A 17,961-nucleotide genomic window follows, 5' to 3' on the forward strand; every position below is an offset into this window, starting at 1 on the left:
CTCAAGGTGATTCTTCTACACATAAAAGTTTGAGAACTAGTAGAAGAGTTTGGGTGGAAAACCTCAACCTTAATGCAGGGCTGCTATTTACCTTTGGGACAGATTTCGTCAGAATTCCGAAGAGTAAGCCGTGTATGTCCTTGAGCAGATGGAACTGCAACGGCTTTCTGGCCGGAAACTTTCTCTTTATTATGCAAGTATTTCTTGGAAATTGGGGGTTCTGCTGAGCAGGTGCTCGGCTGCTGGTGACTACCCGCAGTTCTAAGGTCTTTTGGCTCTTTTCCCGACACCTTGTTTGTCAATGTCGCTCTCCACCAGGGAGCCAGGCGTTTGCCCCGCCGACCACGGTGGGGCGCACGCGGCATGTGTTGTCTGCTTATCCCCTCCTTCTCGGGTCCGCCTTGGCGCCCTTAAGAAGAACAGTCCCTGGGAGTTCCTGCCTCTGGAGGCCAGCTGTTGCTCTCTTCTCGCGAGAATTGCTCCTCCCATCCTCTCCTCTCTTCGACCCCCTCCCTTGGGCAGGTTCCATATTGGGTAAAATCTCGGCTCGCAGAGAGGCCCGGGAGCTGTTCTCGCGAGAGTACGGCAGGAGGCTCCTGTTCGCTGGCTGTGGAACGGCGACCAGTGGATCCTCCGCGGGCGCTGCAGCTGGAGCCGTAGCCCAGCGGCGCAGCCGGGAGTCGGCCTGGTCTGGAGAGGGTGCAGCGAGAACGTGGCGGGCGCAGCCTTGAGCCCCTGAGCGTGCCCCTGCCCTTAGCAGGGCTCACCCCCGTCGCAGAGGAGCGTCCAGCCGCTGCGGCTGACAGGGGCCGCGCGCGCGGGAGTCGTCTGGGTCGCGGCACTCACACCTGCGCGGGCGGCCAGCGCAGGGTCTCCGCCCGTCCGGCCGGGCGACGAGGTCGGGGAAGCGGGTGCGGGCGCAGGCGGGGCCCCGCAGGGCCACCTCCTCGCCCTGCGGCCACCGCTGGAAGATGTCTCAGGAGAGGCCCACGTTCTATCGGCAGGAGCTGAACAAGACAATCTGGGAGGTGCCCGAGCGTTACCAAAACCTGTCCCCGGTGGGCTCCGGCGCCTATGGCTCCGTGTGGTGAGTGTCACCGGGCTCGGGGCCTCGGTGGGCTGGGTGGCCCTTTATGCCCCAGAGCCAGGCCTTCCCCCCACGGCTCAGCAATGCACCAAGCGGTAGGAATTTTCCTTGGGGGAGGGCATCCCTGCCCCTTCGACCCCTGTCCTGCCCTCCCTGTACCCCTTGCACCCCTCACCCTGCACACCCACATAGGTGGTCAGCTGTGTGTAGGACGCAGGTCCACGGTGGGCGGTGGGTGATGGTGTTGGAGCCCGGCCCTGGCTCGCACCCTGCGCATTATCTTCTTGGGGGGTTGCTGCTTCGGGGACAGGAAGAGGAGGGCCCTCTTTGGGGGTCTCCCTGCTGGCATCGAGCAGAAGGACTCTCTCCCGAGATGTGCCCACCTTGGGTGCCGGAGCCTGCCCTCGGAGCAGACAAGCCCGGGGAGCTGCCTGGAGAAACAGAAGGGCAAAGCTCGACCGGGAGACTGCCGTCATCTGAACAAAACTGAGGACGAAGGGCGTTCAGTGCGGGCTTTTTTGCAAACCTCTGTCGAAATCCCATTTTGAGAAGCGTTCTTTTTGAATTCGCACTTGAATTAGTAGCTATCCATAGAGCTTAAAATACCGACTTTATCTCGGTGAGTCCTGTGCCAGCTTGAGTGGTGTGTTTCCGATTCAGTTGAAAGCGTATTTCCTTTTCGCAGAGTGGGGGGTGGGTGGTAGTGCCTGCAAACACACTGCAGCTTGAGAAACTGGCGGCCTCACTGATTAGTCACATACCACTGCTCGTTTAAGTATTGTTTGACAAAACAGTTTTCTCCTTTGGAGCAAGTGAGATTCAGATCCGATGCACGCCCTCAAGATCAAAAAGTTATTAACAATGACGGGAGGTATTGTAAATATTTTTTAATTGCGATAATTCTTGTGAAATACTGTGTTTTTAACGTCCCTTTGAGAGTTTGCAGGGAACTTATGTACACTTAGAGCCATAGGTACACGATATGGATATGGAATATATAGTAAAGGAAGGAAGAGACACTTTGCAGCTTTAATTCACACTGTGAATGTGTTTTCAATTAAATGATACTGTAAAATGTTCAGACCTGAAATATTTCACTAACTTTTCTAACTTTCAAGGCTTTAAACACTATATTTTAGATGTACTGAAATTTGAGAGCTCCTGATCTGAAGCTAATTCATGTAATTCCTGTGCATGCATCATTTGAAGGGAGGTCTACAAAATTATTTTTTTGTTTTGCCACAAATTCCAGGCTTTTGGACTTGTTAATCTTTAAATATAATTCCTGTGTTTCTTAAAACCCCAGCATGAATTTCCGGTTTATAGAATCTTCTGGGTAATTGAGATTGTGCAATTGTGTCCAGCAACAGATCATATTGCATTTTCTGGTTCAGGCTGTTTGAGTTATGTTGCTGATGGCACTATGCTTGACATCTTTTTTTCCATTTTTATAGTGTGCTGTTGATTTGCTAATTTTCGGAGACGTGTTTGGATCATTGATCCTTTAATAGCTCATTAGTTTACCTCCATTTTTCATTCTTGAATTGACACATTAATTTTTGTGGTACCGAGTTTTTGTTTCCAATAATGTTTAAACCTTAAGGAGTGATACAGCAGAACAGCTCAACTATGGGGAGTTTAGTGAACTTGAAAAGAATTCCTTGCAAGGTTTCCCTACTGTTGGTGTGACTAGCTCTGCCCTAGCTCTGGAGATCCAGATTTACAGCAAAGTGCCATTAAAATGAACTCCATGTTTTTTTAGTACTATACTTCTCTGGTTTTTAGAAACCATCAATATCTGACACTTGGAAGTAATTTTGTTAAACAGGTTTTTAAAAGTAGGTGATACATTCACATTGTATAAAATTCAGAAGGTATAAAAAGATAGTGAAAATTTGCCTTTCCTTTCTTGTTCTCCAATTTTGCTATTCCTTTCCTCAGAGACGACCACTGTTAAGTTTCTTGTGTGTCTTTCCATGGAGGCAGTTCTGCTAAGGGTATTTAAGATGTAACCTATAGCATATTGGTGGAGAAAAATAAACGATATTATGTGACAGTTAGCCATAAACAAATGTAACTGATTTTGGATTGAAAGTATGAGAATTTAGATGTACAAGTGTTATCTCATTCAGACTAGTTATTTGAAGTTGTTCTTTCAATTAACAACTTTCAGGTGTGGCAGAAAACTTTTTTTTTTTTTTAACTTCTCTTAGAATCCACTTTGGAGCCTGTGTTATTTTTCACTATCTTCATTTTCTTGAGAGCAGATTTAATTTTAGGAAATAACAAAATCAAATTGAATCTGAAATAATTTAGAAAATTGGACTGAAGTCTGGTGAAAAAGATTAGGCAGCCAGGTTGATGATACTGTTTGAGGTCAGATAGAAGTTGTAACCATAAAATAATGACAGAATTTCCTGTGTGACTTGTAGAACTAGATCTGAAGTCTGTTCCAAAAAAGAATCTCTGAAAGTATTTCAAGGAATGTAATGTCACTGAAATAATCTGTGTCAGTTTCCTAATTTGATTGCTCTGAAGTGGATATACTTTGATGTGTAACTTAAAAAAATTTTTTTTAAATATTAAGCAAATTTTCAGTATTTTAATTTGTACTAAGTATATAGTAAAGCAAGTATGTAGCAACCTGAGTGATAACCAACTGTGAATTAAAGATCAAGGAATCAGACTAGAAACTTGGGAATTGATAGGGTTTTACAAATATGCCTTTCCTTTTTAAGGGGTAAAGGGAACTAAACTAAGTCTTGCAATTTTAAGGAACTTTGTTGTCTGTGAGGGGAAATGAAGCAAAATTTTTTAAGAATACATTGTTGCACAGCATTGATTTTGTGGTTTGGGGACAGAAGGAGAGGGAGGAGCTTTGTGGTGAGTTTAAGGAAATATAAACAGGAACTTAAATGCCTTTCCTCTGGTGTATGGGTTTTCTGGACACTTGCCTCTGATTACAGGAGGTGGGGCACTGGTACCATAAAATAGGTGAGAGTTGAGAATTATTTTTAAATCGTATTCAATCATTTATTAAACAATATTTATTGAGTACCAACTATGGACCAGATAGCAGGCTAGGTTTCTTGAGCTAGAGTGTTAAGCAAGACAGAATAAGACAGTCCATTCCCTGACAGGGTTTATAGCCTGATGCAAATAATAACTACATTTATGGATTGTGTTCTATGTTTCAGGCATTGTGCTGTGCATTTTATGTTTATCATCAGTATATAAAGTGTATAACAAAACTTTTGGTAAAAGGATGGCAAAACTTACTAAGAAATCAAATCCAACTTCATAAATGCTTTGTGGAACAAGATTGTGTGTAAATAACTGTAATAAAAATAAGTGAAGGACTTCCCTGGTGGCGCAGTGGTTAAGAATCCGCCTGCCAATGCAGGAGACATGGGTTCGCGCCCTGGTCCGGGAAGATCCCACATGCCGCGGAGCAATTAAGCCCTTGCACCACAACTACTGAGCCTGCGCTCTAGAGCCCGCGAGCCACAACTACAGAGCCCGCGTGCTACAACTACTGAAGCCCACGTGCCTAGAGCCCATGTTCCACAACAAGAGAAGCCAGCGCAATGAGAAGCCCGCGCACTGCAACAAAGAGTAGCCCCCACTCACCGCAACTAGAGAAAGCCTGTGTGCAGCAACGAAGACCCAACGCAGCCAAAAATAAATAGTAAAAAAAAAAATTTATTAGAAAAAAAAGTGAAGCTAAATTTTTTTAGTATTAATGGCCCTTCACCATTTTAAATCTTTTTCTTTTTTTAGCATGAGCCAGGGCACGAATAAATAAAAGCACGTCATTATTGAGTATGCAAAGATGACTTTCTTGACTCCTAATGAGTGAGAGGGGTGTGCCGTTTATTTTCCTAGTGGTGATAATAGGCCCGGGCTGATCTTGCTTCCCATTTGCTTTCCTTTGTAACCAAAAGCAAGGTGATTGGCTGCATGTTACCAGTGCCAGCCAATAAATAGTTAAACACGATGGCAAATATTTGTATTATTGATACAGACTTTTAAGAAAGAGTTCAGTCAAGTTGGCTATAAAGTCATCCTTTATTTATCGGATTCCATTTTCCACTGACTCCCATTTTAAAATAAGGATATCCTGAACCTCTGGCTTTTCAGTTCTGCCAGTTTAATTTCTTGATACTGAGGACTGTGCTTTTGATTTCCCTGTAAATCAGCCTCAGAGATGATCTGCATTGACTTTGCCTTTCATGGGCAATAGTGCAGATGGTGCTGAGACCCTGGGGCTTAGGATTCAGAGGTGGAAGAAGTCACTGTGCTAGATCCCTCTCACTTTAGTATTAACTGACATTTTTATGGGATTTTACACTTCATAATGTATTTGCATTTCAAAGCATTATTATTCAGTTTTCACTGGCTCTCTGAAGGCTGGTATTATTAGCCCAGTTGTATAGTTGAGGAGCTGGACTCATTAAAGGAATGGCATACTTGTCAGTGCTACTTTGGATTTGGTTCTGGGGTTTTAACACTTGAGAATTCTCCTTTCCTGTACTTGTAGACTGCTAAGATTGTGTGGTGGCACCTTCTCTTGTGCTGTTTGCCTCTCCCCTCCCTCCTTTTGTGAAGAAAGGGGTTGCTGGGTCACTTGAAATAGTAGAACTATGACTAACCAATCCCACCAATGTCAGCCTAGCTAATCTGAGGTAATGACTTATTAAAGTCACATCTCTTCCTCAGAACTGATAGACCAAAAATGGACTCATTACCCAGATTAAATTTTTTCCCAAAGGATCATCAGTGCAACTAGTTAATTCCTGAATTTATGAATCCCCTTGGCTTGAAATTCTTCTGTGCACATTTTGGAAAGTTGAGATTCTCTGTATGTGCTTCTATTATGTAAGTATAGTATAGGATATAAATAGAAATAACTGCCTCTCTAGGCCTTTGAAAATACACTGGACTTTTGCTCTTTACTGTGAAATTTGGTATTGATTTGTTTCTATCCAAGAGATATAATTACTATAGAACTCAAAAAAACCTCATTATAAAGTGGCTTCCCCTGACTCTGGAACCTAGGAATATCATTTCATGGTTGCCATGTACTTAGAAGTGATGCACGAGTTTCTTCAGGACAAATAAAAACAAAACCTCTTTAAACTTGAAAAAAAAAATTTTTAATAAATGAAGCTTTTAGTATTAGTAGTAGTTGTCTTTGCATAGTCCTTCTGTAAGTTAAGTACATGTCTGTTAAGGATTTTTAAAATTAACTGGTTTCCCAGCATTTTAGCCTTTTAATAATTTATTCTAGGGAGGAAGTAGATGGTGGCCTGTAAATTCTACACTTTAGACAAATGGATCCTGAGCTTGGCTCCTAGGCTGAACGTGAGGGAGAAAGTACATAAGAGAGAGGGGTGTGGAATGATCCCTAAGTTTTGGCCTTGGACAAATGGATATATCTAACTTTGGAGTCTTATAGGGAGAAGAAGATGGGTTCATGCTAATCTCCTTGAGGGCAGGACTTTGTGTTATACCGATACTTTGAGCACCTGCTATGCGTGGGTCACTCTTAGTGCTAGAGTATGAGCAAAACAGACAAAAATTTCTGCCCATAAGAAACTATATTCTAAGGGCAGGGGAATAAAAGTAGACAATAAACAAAAAATTAAAATTTATAACATGTCAGGTGATAAATACTATGGGGGAATAAAGTAAGGAAAAGAGAGGGAATACTGGGATGGCTGTGTTGCACTTTTAAGCAGGGTAGACCTCAGTGATAAAGTGACAATTGAGCAACGACCTGAAGGAAGTGATGAACACTGGTTGGGCCTGAATGGGGAGGGAAGAACAGTTCCGTGTTGAGGGATCAGCACATGCCCTGAGGCAAAGGCCTCATTCTCTAGCATAGCTGGAAGACCAGTATGGCTCGAACTGAATGAACCAGGGGCCAAATAGTAGTAGGGGAAGCGGGTGGAGGGGCTACAGAGGTGCTGGGATCATAAAGGGTCTTATTTGCCTTTGTAAGAATTGTGCCTTTTACTCTGAGACGGGAGACCATGGAGGGTTATAACCAGAGGGGAGACATGATCTAGCGTATGTTTTAACAGATCACTCTGCTCTGGGGTCCCTGTTTTTTCATTTCTGTTCCTCACCCATTTAGAGGTGCTAACTGTAGTTTAGGGTAGAGTGGGGGAGTCAGATGAATTGGTGCACAGCCCTGATCCGTATTCAACAACTCTCATTCCAGAAGGCTCAGTGTACCAGAGCCAGTACTTTTGGTGGGCCCTAGAAATTCAGGGTATTCCAGTCCAGCTCTTTAAATAACATGTGGAGCTTAACTTCACTTTTCAGGTTTCTGTTGCCAAAAGGAAGGGAGCAAAGAGATTAGCTCTAGACTTCTGACAAAAGAAGATTAGCCTGCTGGCAGGTTGAATGTTTTCTAACTTCTTTGGGCTTCTAGGTTTTTTCTTACTATGGGGTTATTTTTAAAAAGTCATTTTTACCTTCTTTCAACTTTTAAGATCTTATTTATTTTCTGCTTTATTTGGCCCTGTATCTGCTTTACATTCCTCTGCCTTGCCCCTATCACAATAATTTTAGTAGAGGTTGGATTATTGTTACCTGTTAATAATGTTTTGGCTAGGAGCCCCCAATGACTTCTCTGTTAACTTGAATAAATCTTATAGATTGACAGATTCTACACATGTCACCGTATAAAAACCCATAGGATTTATTTACTTTTCTGCCTTTATAGATACAGGTTTCTCTCTTTTATGAAAGCCGTCCCCCTTTTACTGCTCTATCATCTAGTTGCAGAAAATAAGTGTTCCTAAACACAGATTCCCATGACAACATAACAAAAAGGTAATAGAACAAATGTTTATTTTGTCTAGGCCTGCTGTCTGAGTAACTTTATACCCTGAACATTTTGGCTTCTGTTACTTTGAATGATGTTACAGATTTCCTTGTTTTCCTCAAAACCTTCTCCTCTTAGGCCTTGGTGGCATTGTCACTACGCCTGTGACACGACGGAAGGTATGTGAGTGTGTGTGTCTTACTGTCAGTCTACCCGCAAGTATGCATTGGTTGTTTTACCAAGCTTACGGTCCAGAGTGTAGGTATCACACATCATTATGCAAAAAAAAAAAAAAAAAAAATCTAAACCAATTTCTGCTTTGTTTTCTAAATTCATTAATTCATTATGGCCAGTGCTAGGCACTGTAGTAGGTATTCTGTTTATAAAGACTGAAAAAACAAAAAAGCAGGAAGGGTTCCTGCTTTTGAAAATATCAGTCTGAAGGGACACATTTATGTTGCTTTCTCAGAGATTGCTTTGGAAGTCCTCAGTAGCTTTTCTTTTCTGCATTCTTTCAGCTTAAGTTGCCATCTCAAATCTACCTTTATATTTCTAATGCGTCCCTTGAAATCTTCTTTTAGGTTTTTCTGTGTCTCTCTTGAATCTAGTGACATACTGGTCACTTTTTACATCTAGGGCAACTTTTTGCAAGGATGTGTATTTGAAATCTGTGTCAGAGAGACCTTTCCATCTGATTCAGAACTAGAAAGCGATGACATCAGCATGTGCCCGCAAGAGGTCAGAACTTCTTCTTTTGATCTGCCAAGGGCTCAGGGAGGCTATGGTTTAGGGGAGGAAAGGGACAATGAGAGTAAGTGTCCGGTAGATCATTAATGCAGCCCTATAATTCCACATGGGGTAGTGTCTCTGCTGTGACTGTCTTCTCATCTGCAAATTATGTGCCCCTAATAATTATGCCTTTAGTCTGTCCTGTGACACGGAATTTGAGGTGTCTGGTTTACCCAAGTATTTTCTGAACTCTTCATTCTTGTATTTCCTTATCCCTGTAGTAGATATAACTTTATTCCCAGAAATAAATGCTTTATTCTTAATCCCTAGTAGCTATTTCTTTTTCCCCCTTCATCAAATCCTGCATCTAGGGCTTTAGGTAGCTTGAACCTTCTTGAACTTAGACTTTTGAATACTAGTTTCTATTTATGTTTTCTTCTCCAGGCTACCAAATGCTTGTAAAAATCTTAGTTATCTTTCTCACTTGGTATAATAAAACATGACTCCTTCATGATTTTAGTATTAAATTGAAGTGAAATTTTGATGGTGGTATCTTACACTGATATGCTTTTAATAATTTCCTTATCTGACATTATAAGTTTGGCTTGATTCATTTTCTGATACCTAGGTTAGTGGCCTAAATGCCTTGTGCTTTGAATGATCTGCTTTGAAATTAGCAGTCTCAATGATATTGATGCTAAAGGGAGCAAAAGGGAAAAAATAGCAAATTAAGAGAACATGCAGTAAGTATTGTGAGCATCTATCAAGCTGTGCTTACATTCCCAAATACTAGGGTTACTCCTGTTGACATCTTGGGTTGATAATTTTTTTTGTTGTGAGGACTATCTTGTGCATTGTAGGATATTTAGCAGCAACCCTGTACCCTACCCACTAGATGCCAGTTGCAGCCTCCAGTTGTGACAACCAAAAATGTCTCTAGACATTGTCACATGTCCTCTGGGGGCAAAATCACCTTTGGTTGAGAACTGCTTATACAACCCTATATATTTGGATTGACTGGCCCTGAGTAAAAACTAGATAGGATAACTTGAACCTTCCACCTGCAAAAAGAAACACTATACTTTCTGTGCATATTCCCTTTGAATTCATTGTCTGATACAGTCTCAACAGTGTCTTGTTCATATACTGTACATCTAAATTTATACTCAAGTCTATTGAAAGGTAATGTTTCATGCTTTCCCTTGATTATTTTTCTACATACTTCTTGAGGACAATCTCAGAGATGTAGCACTAAGTACCCTAGAATTAGATTCATGTTATAAACTTGTATGGTTCAGCCTTAGATATGTGGAACTGATATTTGAAGGAAGCTTATCATTAGCACTGATGAATGGCAGTGGTCATGAAAATTACAATCAGGGAATAAGCCAATTGCCTGAAGATTTCTATAACTAGGTATTAAAGCAACATAATTTTGAAAGTTTGAAATGTGTGTGTATTTTTATATTTATGTTTTAGATTTGCTGTAGTGAAAGAAATCTGTTGGTCATCCATCTGACAGTGTTAAATGCCCACCAGTGTCTAAAAGAAACAGACGTAAAATATTAGTGAACTATGTATATATATGTAAAGGTATTGATGTATACAGAGATGTGAGGGCCCTGTGGGCTATAGCAGTTGGCATGTTTCATGAAGGAAGGATTTGAAGATTTTTCTTTTTTTAAAATAAATTTATTTATTTATTTATTGGCTGTGTTGAGTCTTCCTTGCTGCGCTCGAGCTTTCTCTAGTTGTGGCCAGTGGGGGCTACTCTTCGTTGTGGTGCACAGGCTTCTCATTGCAGTGGCTTCTCTTGTTGCAGAGCACGGGCTCTGGGCGCGCAGGCTTCAGTAGTTGTGGCTCACAGGCTCTAGAGCGCGGGCTCAGTAGTTGTGGCACACGGGCTTAGTTGCTCCACGGCATGTGGGATCTTCCCAGACCAGGGCTCGAACCTGTGTCCCCTGCATTGGCAGGCGGATTCTTAACCATTGTGCCACCAGGGAAGCCCTGAAGGTTGTTTTGAAGGATGGGTAGTATTTGGAGTATTTCTAGAAAGGGAACTTCTTAGGTAACAGGAGAAAACATAACTAAGAGAATTAGATATGAGATGGACTGCCCTGACAAGGGTAGTATCTCAGATAGGGTGAACCCAGTTGTGGTTTTCATTCTGGTTGTGTTTCAGAATCACTTGTGGAGCTTTTAAACATACAGGTGCTTGGGTCCTACACGCAGAAATTAAGAATTAGGTCTGGAGTAGGTTTAAGGCAACTGCATTTTTCTAGGCAATAGAGAGCTAGTTACAGTTTCTTGAGTTGTAAAGTAGGGAAAGAAGGTATTTTAAAATTGGTTTGATTGGAGTGTTACAGAATGGATTGGAGGAAGCAAATATATTGCTTTGTAAAAGTCTCTAGTAGTTTATGTGCGTATCTGTTTAATCTGACTCCCCAGCTAGGTTTCTCAATTCCTTGAGGTCAGGAACTATCTGCTTTGGTATGTTTTTACTAATCTTGCATTATGTTCCTGAAGATAAACAGATAAATAAACTATAGCTTCTGCTCTCCTTCAAAGTCTAAATTGGGAAACAAATATATACAGGAATACCTTTTTTTTCAGTTTAGTGTCTAAAGAATTGGCTGCATTATGTTTCTGATTGTAGTAGTTCTTAGATCCTATCCATTAACTGCTGAATAAATGTGCATTTTAACTTGAAAGGAAACGATATTTTAGTTTTCCGTAACATGACAACAAATGATCAAGGATTTGGGTCCTTGGTTATATTTTAATAACCTGCCCTATCTTACTGTTATTTCAGAAATATACTCAACCTCAAATCTGAGAGTAAGAGATCTAAAATATATGTTGAGAATTTACTATGTGATAAACCCCATGCTGGAAGCTGATCATGAAACTATTATATAATAGCACGTTCATTTCCACTTGGAACATTTACTACTTGTCTTTTATAGTTCATAAAGTACTTATACATAATTATCTTATGTGAGCCTCAAAACAGCATTGTAAGATAAGCAGAGCTAGTGACACCCCCATTTTATTGATCTGGAAACAGGCTCGTAGAAGCTTTGGCCAAGATCACTTGCTAGGAAGTTCCAGAACCAAAGCTAGAACTGAAATCTTTTGACTACTGGTTTACTTTTTTCTATGTCAGACTGCCTATGTTTATGCTTAATAGAATTTTTTGAGATCAGATCATCGAAATACTGCAAACAGAGACCATTCACTAGGATGTAAAAGTAGCTTTGTTAAGTGGAATTTCAGAGGTTTTTTTTCTAGAGCAATAAAAAAAGTACTTATCTAGTATTACCAAAAGTAAGCAAGATATTTTCCAGTGTTTTGATTTTTAAAAATCAAGTTGCTAAAAATAATGATGTGAAAATTATTTGATACTCCTCCCTTAAAGAGGTGGTGCTTTAATTCTCCTCCCCTTGAGTGAAGACTGTATTTAGTGACTCACTTCTCTAAAGTATAGACTGTGGCAGGAATGATGTAGTGTGACTTCTGCAGGTAGGTCATAAAAGACATTGTGACTCCTGCTTTGGTCTTTCTCTGAGATCATCTGCTCTAGGGCAGTTTCTCAACCTCAGTACTATTGGCATTTGGGGCCAGAGAATTCTTTGTTTTGAAGGATATTTAGCAGTGACCTTGGCCTTTACCCACCAGATTCCACTAGCAACCCTCCCTCCATCGCCACCACACACTCCCAGTTGTCTTAGACATTGTCAGATGTCCTCTGAGGAGTAAAATTGCCCTGTGTTGAGAACCATAGGGCTGCTACATTGAGAAGACACTGAAGCAGCCCTGTGGAGAGGTACACATTTCAAAGAACTGAGGCCTGCCAACACCAAGTGAGTGAACCATCTTAGAAGTGGATCCTCCAGCCTCAGTCAAGCCTTCAGATGATTCTAGCTTGACCAACATCTTGACTGCAACTTCAGGAAAGACCATGAGCCAGAACCACCCAGCTAGGCTGCTCCTGAATTCCTGACCCACAGAAACTGAGATACTAAATCTTGTTTAAGCCACCAAATTTGAGGGTAATTTATTATCTAGTGATAGATAATTAATACTCAAGTGTTACTATAAAAAATATATATATGTGTGTATATATATGTGTGTTTGTGTATAGATATAGATAGATAGATAGATGTCATATAAGATGGAGAGTCACAAACATAGCAAAACCCAAAAGTTGTGAAGTCATGTCAATGCCTGTTATGTACATCTCTAGTCACGATCATAGCATATATTTGTAGGGTGCTTTTCTGGATATGAAGGTTATGAACACTATTACTGTACAAGACTTTTAATTGTAGCAACAAGGCAAAGTTGATTGATGGTAATACTAAATAGTTACAATGTAATATATGATTAGTCTGTTCAGTATTTCAGATTTGCTTGAAAGGAGTTAAAAATTATTTAATGATAACTTCCAAAACATTTGTTATTGAAATTTTCAAACACATAAAAGTAGAGAAGATATAAACCCGTGGTGGCAACATTCTAATGAGGCTTTGGAAAGTAATCCCCTTTAAAAGAAATGAAATAATCCATGTGTAATATTCTTGCATTCAATATGGGATAACTGTTGCTCTTGATGCAGATACATACTTCACATTTGCAATCAAAGATATATGTTAACTGACACCACTGTAGCTTTTAAAGCTTCAGTGAAGAAATTATTACAAAATAATTTCTATAAATTTCTACAAATCTTACAAAATTATTCTTCAAACGGAGCTTTCAGCAAATGAAGATTAAGTGCATTTTAATCGCAAATGGTTTGGGATTTTTAGATTGTATGCCTAAGTGAATTTCTACATTGTTTGAATGTTAGTTTTCATCAGCCTAGTAAAAATGGAAGCAGTTGTGAAAAACATTTTTGTTCCAGTAGTTTAGAAGTTTTTGCAGCAGGAATTGGATCAGATTAGTTAGGAATGGCAAGTATTAGCATATATGTTGCCATTCCCTGAGTGCCCAGCCCCATGGCTAATGTCCCTAATAAATCCTATCACAAATACATTTTTCTATCTGAATGAGATTTTCATGAAAATACTGAATTTGCCTAAAAGTTCTTGAACTGTAAGTTTCTGCAGGGCAAGGTAAGTGATCAATTAAATGACTCTTTTTTCCATTCCAGGCTGCTTCTCTATTGATAAGGTTTTTCGTGTGTCATTTGTGTTTTTTTAACCTCTGAGAAGAATTTTTAGAAACTGAAAAGCTGGGGATTGGTCATATTGCACGTACTTGTAACAACTGTATTAATAACTTCTGATTTTCTTCCTATCAATATGAAAGTGTTATTGTAAGAAATTGAATTCCATTTAAAAATACTATATATAGTGCAAGTAGATCATTTTGTGATTTATTTTAAAAATGAAAGTGTAAGGTAGACATTAAAACAAGATATTTGAGAGTTTTAAAGGTATTTAAAGAGAGCTAACAATGTTTCAAATGGTAAGAGTTTTTAAAGTCAACTTTAAGTCCCTTGCTACTCTAAAGAATATTTTTTGAAGCTCTCAAATTAAAACTTGAGTTCTTGTTTTTACATAAAGTTGCCTTTATTTTCATGACATTGTTTCCAAAATGGAGGGGCAGAGCATAAGCATCAAAAGTACAGTGATACTTGCACATTTGTCTGAAGTTAGAAGAAAGAAAAAGTAGGTTTCTGTAGTAGAGAGAGATGTGCTGAAAAATATTTCCAGTATGGTATTTGCTGATATTTTTGTCAAGTTGTTATAGGTAAAGAGAAAGTTCACAGTTAGTCATCTGAATTACTTAGTTATTTAGAAACTCTTGAAAACTGTTATCAATTAACCTGAATTCAGTTGGAAAAAAGCCTCAAATTATATGGGGAAGAGATGTCATCTCTTTGCAAATTATTTATCTCCATGTAGATATTTTAATGAATTCAATGTATTGCTGACAATTTGTTAATTCAGTGTAACTACGGATTTTAATATATTTAAATATTTCCATTGGGACTTTCCTGGTGGCACAGTGGTTGAGAATCCGCCTGCCAATGCAGGGGACATGGGTTCAAGCCCTACTCTGGGAAGCTCCCACATGCCGCGGAGGAACTAAGCCTGTGCACCACAACTACTGAGCCTGTGTGCCACAACCTCTGAAGCCCACATGCCTAGATCCCGTGCTCTCCAACAAGAGAAGCCACTGCAATGAGAAGCCCGCGCACTGCATCTAGAGAAAGCCCACATGCAGCAGCAAAGACCCAACGCGGCCCAAAATTTAAATAAATAAATAAATAAAGTTTTTAAAAAATAAATGTTTCCATTAATTTCCAAAAATAAGTAAAACTGTGTTGTCTTCTTAACCATTATTGACGGTTCATTTTTCCTTAACATCATTCAGGGATTAGAGAAGTTGTCTATGACCGTTAAAAGAAATTGTAAAATCATTTATGATCCCCACAAATCACTCAGATACTTGCCAGGTGATTGCTCATTCTTCATTTTGTTGGGGAAAACCCAAATTGTTTTTTGTTTGTTTGTTTGTTTTTTGTTTTTTGCGTTACTCGGGCCTCTCACTGTTGTGGCCTCTCCCGTTGTGGAGCACAGGCTCCAGACGCGCAGGCTCAGCGGCCATGGCTCACGGGCCTAGCCTCTCCGCGGCATGTGGGATCTTCCCGGACCGGGGCACGAACCCGTGTCCCCTGCATTGGCAGGCGGACTCCCAACCACTGCGCCACCACGGAAGCCCCCAGATTGTTTTTTGAGGAAAATCCTGGTGCAGTCATTTATACTCTCATGCTCTGTGGACGTGGGCAGTTGTCCTGGTTAGGCAGCATCTCACCTTTCTTAAGAGGTTGTCTCTCTTCTTTTGCTCACTCGACACATTGATCTGCCTTTACCTTGCAACACAGACACTCTCCAAGCCAGGTTCCAGTCATGGAGCATAAACACAAAGTCCCTGTGTCTCTATATCTATCAGAAGCTCAGTTGATGGCAATCATCTTTGGAGGATTGTCTGAGGAATATGGAGCTTATTATCTATTTTTCTAGAAACACTTAAGATTTCCTCTTGGATTAAGTAAGTCTGTCAGAGAGCAGTGTGCCGTGCTGTTTTGTCCTCTCCTCCCTGCCTTTGCTAATGAACTGTATTTTGGCCTTACGAAACAGTCTCCACTGATGGATGCTCTAAGTAAAGAACCATCTGAAACCCACTATTATAATTGTGTAAGGATGTTGATTAGGACATTTTTACCACATTATACAGTGTCTCCTTCATAAACATACACAGGAGGAACTCTTCTCAGGTTTTATTACGGGAGTAATTATGCCTCTCTTCAGTTCTCTGAGTACCTGGTTTGTTTTTATTATATGGTTCCTATGATTCATGTCTTAACTGGTTGTATTCTCTTTGTGATGGCTTTAGTGACCTCAGAGCCAAATTTGGGGCCCACCTCTAACAGGTATTTAGAAAGGACCTCACAATAAACATTTGCACTAACCTCACCCATACATAATTTCTTATTTATCTTATTTTTCCCCTAATCATTTATTCTTATGTCAAGTTGTATATATATATAGTTCTAGGCTACTTTAAATCCATTGTGAAATAAAGCAGGGTATATGTAAGTAAATTTAGAATTAAACAAATTTAGGATATTAAGAATCTAGTAAGCCACTTTTTTTTCAGGGAGAGGGGAGGCAGTTATGAATGTATAACAAAACATTTAATTTTATTTAATGAATATTATTTTGTCCTAGGCACTGGATTCACAGTCAACAGTAGATACATGACGATGACAGTCTAATAATATGTTTTTAATGAATTTTATATTTCTCCCTTTAATTTTTTTTTTACCATAGCAATGTTTTTTATAAAGTATGAATTAATTTTAGAACTTTATGAGTTTACAATTGGGGGAAAAACTTATTGAGCAGTGTGTCCTGGATTTTATTCAATAGTTTGGAGAACCTGATCTTCATAAAGGTAATTCCATTTTATGATGTTGCTCATGAAAACACAGTTTTATTTGTAGTTACAGTTTTTTAAATGTGATTAAGAGGAATCTTCCCAACTGTAATACTAGTAAGTGTAATAATAAAGGCAAAGCCAGTAGCTGGGGTTGTCCTTATCTCAGGCTGCTTGGCATCCTGGAAAAAGAGCACTGAAGTTAGATCTGAGTCTGAATCCCACTGCATATGAGTTATATGCCATTCAGTGAGTTGTTAATGTTTCTGACCATTAGTTTCTTATTTTGGAAAGTAAATATAACTATCTCACAAAGTTACGAGGATTGAATGAAATGTTTCCCAAATAATACGTGGTATGATCAGGTATTCAATAACTTGAATTTCTTCTCCTCTGAGTATTCAATTGGTTTTATCAGATGATCTTTAAAAAATTACTAGGAATTTCTGCTTTGGGTAATTACAATGTTCAATTTAGGAAGAAATATGTGGTTTCCTCTTTCTCCAAATATTGCTTTGATTAGTGATAGAACAGGTTAGGTCAGAGCAAGTTAAATGCTTAAAGAGGTGGGGGAGGGGATGGATCCTGTATTCTTTGCTTCAGCAACTTTTGTCATAAGGATTACTAACTAACAAACAGAACAGTTTCTCTGAACAATTCCTGTTTGCTCTCTTCTGTAAGTAAAGTATATTTTAAAAGGTAGGAATATGTGTCCTTTGAAGTAGAAATTATTAGTCTCTTCTAAGGAAATCATGCAATTATGGAAGAAGCAATGTGAGTGAAGATGTCCATTGTAGTGGTGTTTGTATTATTTGTGTATGTGAATGAATGGAATAGCTTATAAGGCCCATCAATAAGAGAATGCGTAGTTTGTGGTTCAGATATTTTTGAAATTGTTGTGAATGATTGTTTAGTAAAATAGAAAATTCTTATGGCTTAGGTAAGGTGGGTACAAATTTATTTATATACTTTGAGTATAGCTATGTAAGGTTCATTTGAAGGAAATATCCCTGTCAGTAGTGGTTTTATGAAAGTTAGAAGGCATGCCTCTTTTTGTTTGTTTTAGGGTAACAGAAAAGCACAGACTTACGCTTCTAACTTTACTAATAACCTTGTTAAAAGATATAAGTTCATTTTTTTAAAAAGTCAGGGGATAGAAAAATATACATTAAAAAGCAAAAGTGTTAAAAGTCCTGAGTATATTAGACATTTATTCTCTGCTTATGTGTATATATCTGAATGAGTGTACATTTTTTTCCCCCACAGATGGGGATAATTCTTTACTTCTGAAACTTGCTCTCTTTCCCATCAGCAGTATTAACAAGTACATATTAGTGTGTGGAGAGTCTTGTTAATGGCT

At 39.5% G+C, this 17,961-nt stretch overlaps 1 protein-coding gene across 4 annotated transcripts in view; it reads left to right on the forward strand.

Annotated features, from left to right (window-relative positions):
- Positions 1 to 528: 528 nt before the first annotated feature.
- Positions 529 to 17,961, forward strand: part of MAPK14 (mitogen-activated protein kinase 14) — a 77,971-nt gene continuing 60,538 nt past the window's right edge. For 2 of the 4 annotated variants that reach the window (XR_002891461.2, XM_024121766.2), the window contains exon 1: positions 593 to 1,087. Coding sequence is in view for 3 of the 4 variants with exons in the window: in XM_024121766.2 (XP_023977534.1) it covers positions 972 to 1,087 (116 nt within the window). In the remaining variant the exon portion in view is untranslated. Of the gene's footprint in view, positions 1,088 to 17,961 lie in introns of all 4 variants that reach the window. The other 2 variants (XM_024121763.1, XM_024121762.3) reach the window with 2 other exon arrangements.

The sequence above is a fragment of the Physeter macrocephalus genome, chromosome 18, assembly GCF_002837175.3.
Source record: "Physeter macrocephalus isolate SW-GA chromosome 18, ASM283717v5, whole genome shotgun sequence".
NCBI classification, from domain to species: Eukaryota; Metazoa; Chordata; class Mammalia; order Artiodactyla; family Physeteridae; genus Physeter; species Physeter macrocephalus.